The sequence below is a fragment of the Urocitellus parryii genome, chromosome 6 (genome assembly GCF_045843805.1).
Source record: "Urocitellus parryii isolate mUroPar1 chromosome 6, mUroPar1.hap1, whole genome shotgun sequence".
In the NCBI taxonomy this organism is placed as follows: Eukaryota; Metazoa; Chordata; class Mammalia; order Rodentia; family Sciuridae; genus Urocitellus; species Urocitellus parryii.
This window is the reverse complement of record NC_135536.1, coordinates 192184490-192196645: the sequence shown is the minus strand read 5'-3', so window position 1 is coordinate 192196645 and position 12156 is coordinate 192184490. Positions and strand designations below refer to the sequence as shown.

The window sequence follows — 12156 nt, the reverse complement described above, 5'->3', positions numbered from 1 at the left end:
CACTCACGACGTGACTCAACCCGCCGGGTCGCGCCTTGAACTCAAGATCCGCCCGCGCCTCGCGAGTCCACGAGCCGAGGGCGGGGCCCGGGGTCGCCTAGGCAACCGGCGCGCGCCACGCCCGTGCCGAGCCCGGCGGGGAGGCGGGAGCGCGCGCGGCCGGATGTCTCGCGGGGCTGCGGCCGCTTCCCCGGCCCCGCCCCCGGCCCCGCCCCGCGGAAGTGCTCGCCGACCTTCCCGAGCGCTGGTTGGTCCCGCGGCCCCGGGGGCGGAGCTCGCGGCCGGCCGTGCGTACTTCCGGCTGCCGGGTTGACATGAAGTAGCAGCGGCTGCTGGGGCGGCGGTAGCGGCGGGAGTAGGGTTGGTAGCGGGCCTCGGGGCTCAGAGCGCGGGGCGGCCTAGAGCGGCGGACGGCGCGGCGGGCCGAGTGGGAGGCGCAGCGGCCGCCCTGGCTGTCATGGAGATGGAGAAGGAGTTCGAGCAGATCGACAAGGCCGGGAGCTGGGCGGCCATTTACCAGGTGCGGGAGCGCCCGGAGCGCGGCAGGCCCGGGCTTAGGCCGCGCGGACCTTCCCCTTGGACCCCGGGTGCCCCAGTCACGCGTCCGCGCGGCCCTTCGGCTCGGGGATTCTACCGGACGGCGGCCGGGCCACCCCCTCTCTTTGTCCGCCGCGTGGGCCTGCGACTCGCCCGCGCCCCCAGCCCCTCCTGGCCTCCCACCCCGCGGGGGACCCTCGGCCGGTGACCTGGGGCCGCCGCCGGTGCCCCTGACGCGATCCCGCCCCGGCCCCGCCCCCCGCCTGCCCACCCTTTGTCTCCCGGGTGGCTGGACGCCCCCGCGACTTCCTCTTCTGCGCTGGACCACCTCGGACGCCCTTCCTTTGTCTCCTGGGGGAGAGGCTTGCTCCCCTCCCTCCTTCACATTTCCTTTCCCTGGGTCTCGGTGAGCGTCCAGTCCCCGCGAGGACGGTCCCCTGCCCCCTTCCTGTTCATTCATTTGTGGGGTGTGCACTGGCCAGTCTGTGCCCTGCAGGCTCCAGGTTGGACAGGACAGGCGAGACCCTCTCTAGTGCAGCTTGGAGTCCAGCAGGAACACAGAGCAAATGATTTCTGGTGGTGACAAGCGTTGCGGAGAGAGCAGCTTCCCGTCGCGGTGGAGGGTGACCGCCTGGGAGGGTTCCCTGCCTTGGAGGAGGGAGTCCGGGAAGGTCTGTGGCTCAGGTGGAGGAGCAGCAACTGGGAGCATCAGGGCAAGGAACCAGCCACCTGCAGTGCCCACCCCACGGGAGCCAGGCAGGGAGCAGGGAAGGTAAACGTTTCAACCCTCTTAAAGTGGCATCTTTCCTCTGGTCAGGGATGAGGTGCTCTTGTCTCCTGAGACCTTATCTGCCTGTGGGTTAGGAGGGGTTCATGAATGAAGTTAGGACGGTTTCCCACATACCTCTACCACCACAGATTGAAAACATGAAGAGGTTCTTCTTTCACAAGCAGCTAAATCCTCTAAAGAAAATATGTACTCCCGATTAAATGTCACTGCGGGGGTTGTGAGGATTAACCAAAACCACACTTGCTCAGTATCTTAAATAAGCCATGTACAAAATAGATTGTTGCTTGTGTAAAGGGAGAAGGCAGGGTGTTCTGTTTTCAGCTTCTAGGCTCAAAAGGCAACTTGTGAGATCCATCAACTAGTATTAAAGTCTATTTTGAGCTTCACTTAAAAAAAGAGGAAAGCTTTAGGCAATTCTTTGGTATGCTTGGCTAACAAAAACCTTTTTTGGGGGTAGCCTTGGTTTTTAAATTTATTTGACAGGTTTCTTTTTACTTGGACTGTAATGGATATTAGCTTCTGGTGGACTAACATGTATAACCACTATAATCTACCTCAGTATGATTGATCAATATATAAAATTTGTATTCCATATCTAGTCTCTGAATTAGTTGAATGAATTCCAGCAGTGACTTTGAGAGTATGTGGACACTTTGTATTGGATTTAATTCAGTAGAGTCCAGAGTGTGTTTCCCCGAAAATTGGTGAGAAGTGTTGGAACTGATACTGGTCTACTCCATCACAGTAAGAGGAAATCTTTTTTGTAGTGAAACTGATTGAATTGGCAACAAATCCATATTATAAATAGGTTATGATTGAATTTGATTTCGTATAGTTTTAGGTCAGAGCGGCCTGACCTGACCCCAAGTGCATTGTTAAAATAAAGAACCCCAGTGGCATTGAATGGGGTCTTCAGTTAATTTCCCTCTTTGTTCTTAAATTTCACCACATTTAATCCCATTAATTAGTCAAGATGTTAATATTTTTCCAGCCTCTTACCGGATTGCCACATTCCTGGAGGTGGTTCCTTTGATCTTAAAGAATTGTCACTGTGAGATTTTCTCACCTCTGCTGTGGAAATGTTTTTCTTTTCTAACATTGAAATCAGAGTCTGGTGGCCGGGTGGTGGCACAAGTGCAAGCCTGTAATCCCAGAGACTCTAATCCCAGTGACTCAAGGCGTGCTGAGAGAGGAGGATCTCAAGTTCAAGGCTAATTTCAGCAATTTATTGAGACCTTGTCTTGAAATAAAAAATAGAAAGGGCTGGGGGTGTAGCTCTGTGGTAGAGCACCCCTGGGTTCAATTTCAAAACAACAACAACAATAACCACAAAAATGAAATTAGAAGCTTTCTTTTTAAATTTTAAAGTGACTCTTTAAAGTAAATTTTAAATTTTTATTACTGTGTCATTTCTAAAAATGTAGAATTCAAGTAACCTTGGGTTAATCTAAAGTGGCTGATTTTCCAAGGTCATGTCAATGTACCAAAACCATGAAATTGTTTTTTAAATTTTTTTAGTTGTAGATGAACACAATACCTTTATTAATTAATTAATTTATTTTTTATGTGGTGCTGGGAATCAAACCCAGTACCTCACACATGCTAGGCAAGTGCTCTACCACTGAATCACAACTCCAGTTTCACAAAACCATTAAATTTTAAGAATTCGAAGAAATGTGTTTATGATTGGTAGAAAATGGAAGTTTAAAGACCTAGTATTTCATCGCATGTTATAATGAGGAGAGCCTTATACAAAGTCATACTTTGAGCTTGTCTAGTCTATTGTCAGAAAAATAATATATAATTTTTGCTTAAAACTTTGTAAATAAGGCAGCATGGTAATTTCTTGTTATTCTGTCTTCTAATTAAAACAAAAAGATGCACAAACCTGAACAAAGGGTGAAGTGCGCTTTGACTGTGGGTGAGTTGGCAGTGTGGGAAACAGGCTCCTCACTTTGATAAAGCAGCAGGACCGTCCTTAATCTTCAGTGCTAATAGACGGCATAGGTACCAGGAAGCACTTAGCTGTAGAGAAAGTCCGCAATGCTGGCGTATGTTACTGATTTCTAAAATTGTTTTTTAGTATTTAAATGATTTGAAGGAATCTGGGTTGAAAAGTGGCAGTCAGCCTCATGTTTGAGTTGGTCCTGTGTCCAACAGGCAGCACAGATGAGGACAAGGGGCTGGTGGCGAGCGGCTCTGATGAGGGAAAGATCCTCTGTGGTGGAGAGGCGCGGGTCAGGTGTTCTGCTGTCTTTGATTCTCTCTGTCGCACTTCACTATTTTCAGTATGAATGATCTGATTGTTTGGGATGAAGGAGATTGCTACAGTAGCTTGTGACTTGAAGGAAAGATTTATTCGTGTTAGAGTCAGGCTTTGTAAATAGGCCTACTTCTGGTTGGCATTTGGTTTTAGAGCTGTGTTCATTATGAAATACAGTCCAGTGCCCGCCTAGGTTCAAACCTGGTGTAACAGTAATGCCCTCAGAGTCCATCCTGGCTTACAGCTTTTGTTATAGTCCAAGAGGATGAATATCAAACTTCCCAATAATGTCTACCAAACGCCATTTTTTTTTTTCCAGAGGAAAAAAGGATCTGTATTGCGCATAGGAGAAAGATGTATACACAATGACTCCCTTTACTTAAAGAAAAAAGACAAACGGAAATGACATGGAGAGGTTGGGAAGTTCTAGTCATTTGAGTGACCCATTAGACGGAAGCGTTCTTGTTTAGCCCTGGTTTGAGTGAACTAAATTTAGGTGTCTGAACGCCACTTTGGAAAGGGTGTAAGGCCTTTGTAATCGTCTGCACTGGTACTGAATTAACTGGCAGCTCAAGTAGGAAAAATGGGAGGGAAGAACTTTTTGTTATCATCATTTGGCATTACCAGCTTATTTGTAGGTGTCCTTGGGACTTCTGGAGGTCACCAAGCCGTGTCAGATGGTTCTAAAAAGCCAGCTGGAGGTAATGGTAAAATGGATAAAAGCAAATGGGTTTTGGCAGCCAGTTAGCTACCTGCTGTCAGGATCCATTTTAGTATGATTAGCTCCCCAAACCTCGAGGACATGCCTGGCATTGAATAATGTAATTAATTGAATGTATGCTGAATTTCATGGTAGAAATGAATAAGAAATTTCCCATGGAAATTCCTAGATGATGGACCACTGAAATAGCTGTCTTTCTTTGTCTTTCTTTTCTCTTTTTTTTTCTTTCTAGTCCCTTAATTGTTTCCTGACATTTATTTATTTATTTATTTATTTATATTAGTTACACATGACAGTACAATGATCTTGACATATCATACATTTGAATCAAATGGGGTATAAATTCTCATTTTTCTGAGTGTACAGGTTGCAGAATCACATTGGTCATACAGTCATGTATATATATACAGCAATAATAATGTCTGTTTTATTCTGCTGCCCTTCCTATCCCCACTTCCCCTCCCCTCCCCTTCCTGATTTTTTTGGTTGCAGAATCCTTTGGCAATTTTTGTTCTGTGCTGTGCTTTTAATCACTGATACTTTTTCTTGTGCCTCCCTGAGTTCTCGTGTATTTTGCTCAATTTGGCCTTCTTCCCTGCAGTGTTTATGTTAATTGGTTCCCAGTAACAGCTAATACCGGCAGATAGGCTGGGCATGTTCCTTGATGCTGCCATGCTCAGGGAACTTGGAATTCTGCTTGGGTCATTGTTCTCAGATGGTGAAACTTGGCACCCCTGTGCACATTGAGTGCCTAGGAGTGTTGGGGACTTTAACACTAGCCTGTGATTCCCTCTCCACCTTTCATTGGTTGGTCACCACATCCACCCCAGGGGTATAGGCTCTCAAATTTTGCATGAGACCGCAGTTGTTTGTAGCGTCACACTGCAGAAATGAGCGAAATTGGTGACCCATTAATCTGGTCCCTCAACACTCTCCGCCTCCCCCTTCTCACCGTGCATGTTCTTCTCATTATCACTAGAGTCTCCTTTTAAACACAGAGCTGAGCCTGAGCGGCCACTCCTCTGTGTAACTGTGAGTGCTTTCCTAATGCCTGCTGAGGTCCACACTCCTGAGCAGGGCAGCCGGGTCGCAGTCCTGCCCTGACTACGTCTCCCCCTTGCAAGGGCTTCTGTTCAGTCCCACCGGCAGGTGCATCCTTCTCCAGACCCAGCCTCATCCTTCACTCCTCTGTGCCCCACCCCCAGCGCTGCTTGAGGATGCTGTCCCACAGGCACCTCAGCTCGAGTCCTCTCACAGGAATCGTGTTCTGCCCTCTGCGCTGCACACAGTCCAGGCTGGTCTGCTCTGAGGTGCTCTTCTCGTTGTGGCTGATTCTCTACATCTTGGGTCTGTCTTTTCTGGAGGCCAGGCTCTCCGAGGTCACCTAGTCAGTCTCATTGATCTTAGAGTCCCCTGCACCTGGCATGAAGAAGTGCCCATCAGATGTTGGGACTGAGTTGGTTGCCAGCTGTGCTAGCCTGGCCATGTGTAAGGATGTAGAAGACATGGTTCCCAAGTCCCTTTGCACGTGGGGGAGAGTGAGAGAAACCATAGTAGCGGCCACTTTGGGAGAAAACTACCAAATTTGAGTCATGGCCTACGTGCTGCTGGCTCTGTGGCTTTGGAAGGACAGCTGGAATGCCTACCCAGAAGGGATGGACGTTCTCAGTTTGGTCTCCCCTGGCTTTGCACTTAACCACACATTTGAACGTTCTTGGTGTGAGACCACCTCACAGGCAGTGGGAGGTGATAATGACTTTCTCGGAGGAGTGTTCATTTACTCTGATCTCATCACTCTTAGCTTGTTCTCAAGCCTTCCAGAGGGGCTTCGGGGAACTTGGTTCATTTTATAATCGTCTGTCTCTCCATACTGGGGATCAGCCCAGGACCTGATCCAGCTAGGCAAGCACTCGACCTACTCAGCTCCAATCCCTGGCCCTTTAAAAATTTTTAAATTTTGAGACAGGGTCTTGCTTAATTGCCCATCCTGGCCTCTAACTTGCAGTTCTCCCCCCTCAGCCTCCAGATCAGCGGGGATTATAGGTGTGTGTCACTGTGCCCAGGCATAAAATATTTGCTGATTATGGGTTATAAAATATGGTTCTCCACAAAGTAGCAACCCTTACAGAGACATTTTTTTTTTCAGACTGTAACCAGTAAAGGCAAGCATTTTTTGGCCTTTGACCAGATCACCCTTAGTGCCAAGAGGAGACGGTAATCTGTGGCTCTTTCTGGTGTCTTGGGCGTCTGGCTGTGGTTGTAGTCCTAGCTATAACACTACCAGTGCTGAGTGGGTTCCTTCGTCTCTTGTGTAAAATTAAATCCTGAACTAACTGATCATTAAGTTCGAGTCAAGTAATAAAAGTCATTAACGTACTCACAAAGAGAATTTAATGTTCCAGAAGTAGTCCTTGTAAAAGCTGCAGTGGTTCCTCAGTTTCGTAAGGTGGGGTAGGCACACTTAGGCTAAAAAGCTTACAGGTTTGTCAGTGTAGCCAACAACTCAAAAGAATTGGGGCATTAAACATTTTTAAAAGTAGGGTTCATTCAGCCTGGTGATGTGGGAAAATGAGTAGTCCCGACATGTAGTTTCGCTGCAGTTTTCCTATAACTGGCAATTGGGTGGTTTTCCTGTAAAAGATAGAGGAACTGATTCTTGAGAATTTACGAAAGATTCAACCCCAGCCAGATACACAAAGAGCAGTTGCCCTTTATGTTGTAATTTTAGAAAGAAACCTACAGCTGGTCTGAGCTTCATTTGAATAAAAGGATAGTTTACACATCTGTGTGTCTGAGAAGAAAGTACCCAGATCCCCAGCGCTTGGAGACAGCGCCTCACCCGGCGGAGGGCGTCCTCCTAGCTCAGCGCTGCCCCTTCCTCTTTTTCAGGGCAGCTTGACCTGATCATGAGTGTCTTGTTGGCAGTTTGTCATTTTGAATGTCTGAAAACTGGAAACAAGACCACTTCACAGGGAAGATGCTCCCCCACAGCAGCTCAAGAAAAATCTTGTCCCCCAAAATGTTGACCTTGAGGCACTACACTGCTGATAAAATAATAGTAACTGTGATGAAGGACTTTCAGTTCTTCTTCTTTTTTTAAATGGCATTTTCAGTTCTGAATGCTTCCGATTTTGCCAAGGCAGTTTTACACAAAAGCCCCCGGTGTGGGGGAGAAGTGCTTCAGCAGCCCGCCTGCGGTGGGGGCTCAGAGTCAACAGTAGGTTTGTCAGCAGAGTGACAAGGGCTAAATTTTCTCTAGAAAGTAGCATGTTCTCGCCTGCTCTTCATCAGTCTGTGCTGGGACACTCTGAGTCCTTATTGAGGGTGACTTGTTGGAGTCAGCTTTTGGGTGCACGTGGTCTTGTGTTCCTCGGGCTTTCTCTTTTACTTCTGAGACCTGTTTTTCTTTTAAGACAAGAAGGAAAAGCCTGGGCCGGGTCTGTGGCTTTTGTGGGTGAGTGGCACCGCTTGCAAAGACAAGATGAGCATAACAAAACTAGGTTCCCAAAGCTCTATTTTTAAAATTTATTAGCTAGTGATTAGAGAAGGAACACTCCTTTCCTCCTCTTGTTATGAAACGTTTTTCCCTTGACACTTTTTCTTAATGGACCTTCTTGGCACATTTCTTCCTCTGGGAGAGTGTCATTTAAAAATTGCCACACCAGGTTCCCACCAGCAGCCTGTCCTCTATTATTGGGACGAGGATGGGGCGCTCAGGATCATACACTTGTGGACTTGCTTACGGGAAAGGGGACATTGGGAGTCACTCCACGTTGTTGGGGTTCTCTTAAGAACAGGGGTTACTTAAAAATGTCAAAGGGAGAAGTCACTTCTGTAGAGCTTCGCTCCGTGGAGCAGATCCGCACACTGCCTCCAGCGCACTGTGGTGGATGGGCTTTCAGTTCCCTTGATGACACCTGTCCCTGCTGTGTCTACCCTCTTGATCCTGTCACTTCACTATTCCAACCGTCAGCTTGGGCCTTGTTTGCTTCTGGAAGGACACCAGCACGAGGCCTGCCCTGGCGGATGGGGAGGCCCAGGTACCGGTGGTCTCTGGCAGGGAGGGGTCTGCTGTCCCGTCATCGTTGTTTGGCCTTGGCTCTCCCTCAAGTCGCCTTAGCATCACCGTCAGTGCTCTCCGCCACCTGGACGCCGCCTCCTGCTGCCGCCCTTCTAGGGGGAGTGGAGCAGAGTGGTGCTGGGTCCTTCCAGAGGTGGCATCCGGTCACATGGGTTTTCAGCATTTCCAAACCTCCCTCGCATCCTTCTGGCACTTTCTCTTGAATACATCCAGAGATGTGAGTGCCAGGAGCAGTACTTTATGTGGTCTGTTCACAGCACAAATACTGACCTCCAGGTCCGCTGCGCTCCAGTCTTCCCGCGGGCTAACGGGAATGCTTTGGCATGTGCGGAGTGGCGCTGCGGGGTGGGCGCTGGCAGCTGGCAGGCTCCCTGCTCACCCTAACCACTGGCTTTCCTCCTTTCCTGATCTTGAATTTTCCCCCAAAAACTTAGCATGAAGCTCACCCCAGCAGAGGGAGTCGCTGTGAAGGAAGGTGAAGTTTAACAAACCTCGTACCTTTTTTTCACGTGCATATTTGTCAACTAAGCGTCCTTTTGCAACTTGTTCCCCTGCTGATAGTGACAAACAAATTTTGTGTTTCCCAACAGACTTTGTTGGAAGATGTCACTTTTGAAAGTAGGAAACAAATGGCTTTGGAGAGGCGAGCTGGGGTCTGCAGCAGGAGGCTGGTATTTCCTCAGCTGTGGTGCAAGCACAGCTGGAGCTGGGCGCGGCCAGCCGACAGCTCCTGACAGCTCCTGTCTTGAGTCTGGGGAGGTGGCTGACCGCCCAGCCACTTAAGGATTGCCTGGAACATGCCGTTTTATTTACAGGGCAAAACTGGGCTCTGATGGTTTCCCCTGCACTTGCCTTTAAATTAGTAAAATGTCACCTTTGGTAATGTTGAGTGCCACGTCTTCTTTAGAGGGAAGAAGGAGACAACTGCAGCTCCAGGGTTCAGTGGCGTCCCACCTTTAGTTTTATAAACGCCTTTAGTGTTGAATTTTGTAGGTTGATCCTGAGGAAGTGATAAGCAGGGCAGGTTATTTGTGGTTTGAGCTAATTTTAGTCTCTTGTTCACAGCTCGTTTTATATCCTTTGCCATGAAAACATGCTTTCTAGAAAGACAAATTTTGAATGTAGGACACGATCTATATTCTAGTTGGCTACATTTCAAAACATGTTTTCTCAGCGCTTTGCAAGTTAGACAGTTTGAGGTACAGCAGTGTTATTTTAAAGTCATTGATTCCTTTGCTTAGTGACACCTCTTGCTTTTCCAGCAAGTAGACAAACTTCTTTCACAGAGGTTTGGAACGGCTGCTTCAAGCCAGTGGTTCAGAAGGCAAGGTGGACGGCAGATGGCTTTAAAAGGTTCTGACCATCCCTGCTCAAGTAAGGCTTTGCTGGTGGTGAACAGGAGCCATCCCCACCCTGTCCCCTTGATAGAGGTTGATAGAGCCTTTTGTTTTCAAGGGCAGGACCCCATCTGTGCTTATACTGGTTAGTGTGACCCAGAACAGTTGTAGGTCACAGCCCCTGGGTTGCTCTTCCCCATCCACCCTGCACACGTGCACCCTGAGGACATGTGCAGTCTTGCAAAAAGAGGATTCGGAGCCTGGGTCAGGCTCTGCATCTGCCTCTGGTGTTGTGTGACCTTGAGTTAGATGCACCCACATCTGTAAATGGGGTGGACAGACCAGACAGCCTGAGGGCATGGGCATGACACAACTCCATGGTCAAGTGCAGAGCCCATGAGGAGAGTGACCTTTCTGGAAAAAATGGGGCTTCATGGCCCACTCATGCTGTATTTGGTGGACTTGTGTGGCACTCCCTTGATCCCTCATTTAAAAGTGGGCAAAGCGTTAAAATTTCACGTTGACTCAAAGCTTTAAGAACCCACTATGTCCTTAGAAATGAGGGCATAGACGAGATTGTTAGAGGGCTGAGAGCCACACGGACAAACGCACAGTTCCCCTGAAGCCCTTCTTATTCTAGGGAGATTGTTGGGCTTGGTATTCGGACCAAAATCTTCTGCTCCAGGGCCTGCTGGCGTTCTGCCCTGGTCCAGGATGGAGCCACAGAGCTGCCTTAGCCCCCTCCTGCTGTTTTGAGGAAGTTGGAAGCCACTGCCATATTTTTCCACATCTGGCAACTGAGTGTGACTGTATTTTTGTCCCATGTTCAGCTATTTCCACGAACTATTTTTGATGACCGACTTACAAGTTAAATGCAGTGGCCCTGTAGGAATTGATAAAAAGAATAACTTGCCCCAGGGTACCTGTTGAGAAATCTAAGCGGTTGTGTTTTATTTCATGATTACTTTGTTTTAGGGTTAAGAGCGGTGTCGTTTGTCCTGTGACTGGGCCGTGACTAGATGGTCTCTCTCCCTGCAACTCTGCCTGGGGATTCAGTGAATGGTGCCACAATTAAAAGAAGACAGTGTCAGGTGACAGGAATGCGCAGGGTTGAGGGCTTCCGGGTCCCTGCTGGGACAGCAGTGTCACTGTGTTGTGTGCTCCATCTCTGATCCTTCTGAACCTCTGTGGTCCACAGAGTATGTTGTGTGTGACAGATTAGAATGACCAGTAGGTCAGGGTGATTCTTTGCCAAATAGTCAAGGCCTTTGGCCTAAGTTTTGTTCCTTGCCCTTCAAAGCTGCATCCCAGAAGGATGGAACCCGGGTGGCCGTCAGCACTCCTGGGTCTTGTGGCAGATGGCGTAGGCACTTCCTGCTTTTTCAGGTCTGTAGATTTAAAATCAGCTGGACACCGATGGCTCCAACCTCCATTCCCTCCTCTCTCCTGGGGGGGCCGATCACTCAGCTCTGAGCACACACCCTGCAGCCAGGTGGAGCGGCTCCGTGGTGGGCAGCGGGGGGCAGTGGAGCCCTGTCCGGGCAGCAGAGGGCCCGCAGGGAGACCCCAGCTCAGAGCCAGGTGCAGCCAGGCCTGGTGCCCTTCGGATCCTCCACGGGAGAGCTGAGTGTCACTGGGAGCAAGCCAGGAGGCGGAGGCGGGCTGTAGAGGCGCTTGGTGGAGCTGAGGGGCAGGGAAGGAGGAGTAAGCCTGTGTTCTCTGCACCTCACCCTTGTCCTCCTCCTCCGTTCCTGGTAAGTGGACTTGACTTGACCGCCTGGGATCACATTTCAGCTTCTTCCTCTGTGGTCCGAACTTCCCCCCAGTGCACTACCTTGGGACCTGGACCTTGTGCCTTATGCCACCGGGTAGTGGAAGACCATCCTCAGTGACCTCTCCCTGCAGGTGGCGTCTGGGTGGCTTCTCCCTGCGGAGAAGGGAGAAATGTGTGTGTCTCACTGTCACCAAAACCACAGGTGCTGGTGGAAATAAAGTAAAACTTTTAGCCAAGTATGTGCACAGAGAAACTTCAGTCTGCAGAAAAAGTGGAATTATACTTTGGTATGTAAATTAGAAATTTTGAAAAAGAATCTTCAGATGTTAGCCTGTCTTAAGAATACGTTGAAAATACGCAGGTAGCCCCTGGCCTCTAGCTGATGCTGAGAGTCAGGGCCTCCTGCATTTGCTGCAAGTTTTAAGAGCATATTTTGTGAGGTTGGCTGGCCTGTCCTGTTTTGTGGTCTGGGTATAACAGTTCTCACTGTGCAAATGGCTTTGTATGAATGAGTCTTTCAAGTCAACTATCTTGTAAAACAACCTAAGATGGCTGATAATTATCTTTTTTTTTTTTTTAAGGCTGAGTGATAGCCCTTAATTTGACTTCACAGTGCTGCTGCAGGAAGTCAGGCTGGCAGAGGGGACCGCGAG

The 12156-nt window shown here is 48.9% G+C and overlaps 1 protein-coding gene across 1 annotated transcript in view; it reads left to right on the top strand.

Annotated features, from left to right (window-relative positions):
- Positions 1–309: 309 nt before the first annotated feature.
- Ptpn1 (protein tyrosine phosphatase non-receptor type 1) overlaps positions 310–12156 on the top strand; it is a 58569-nt gene continuing 46722 nt past the window's right edge. The window contains exon 1 of the mRNA XM_026390963.2: positions 310–520. Coding sequence (XP_026246748.2) covers positions 458–520 — 63 coding nt within the window. The 5' untranslated portion in view covers positions 310–457. The remainder of the gene's footprint in view (positions 521–12156) is intronic.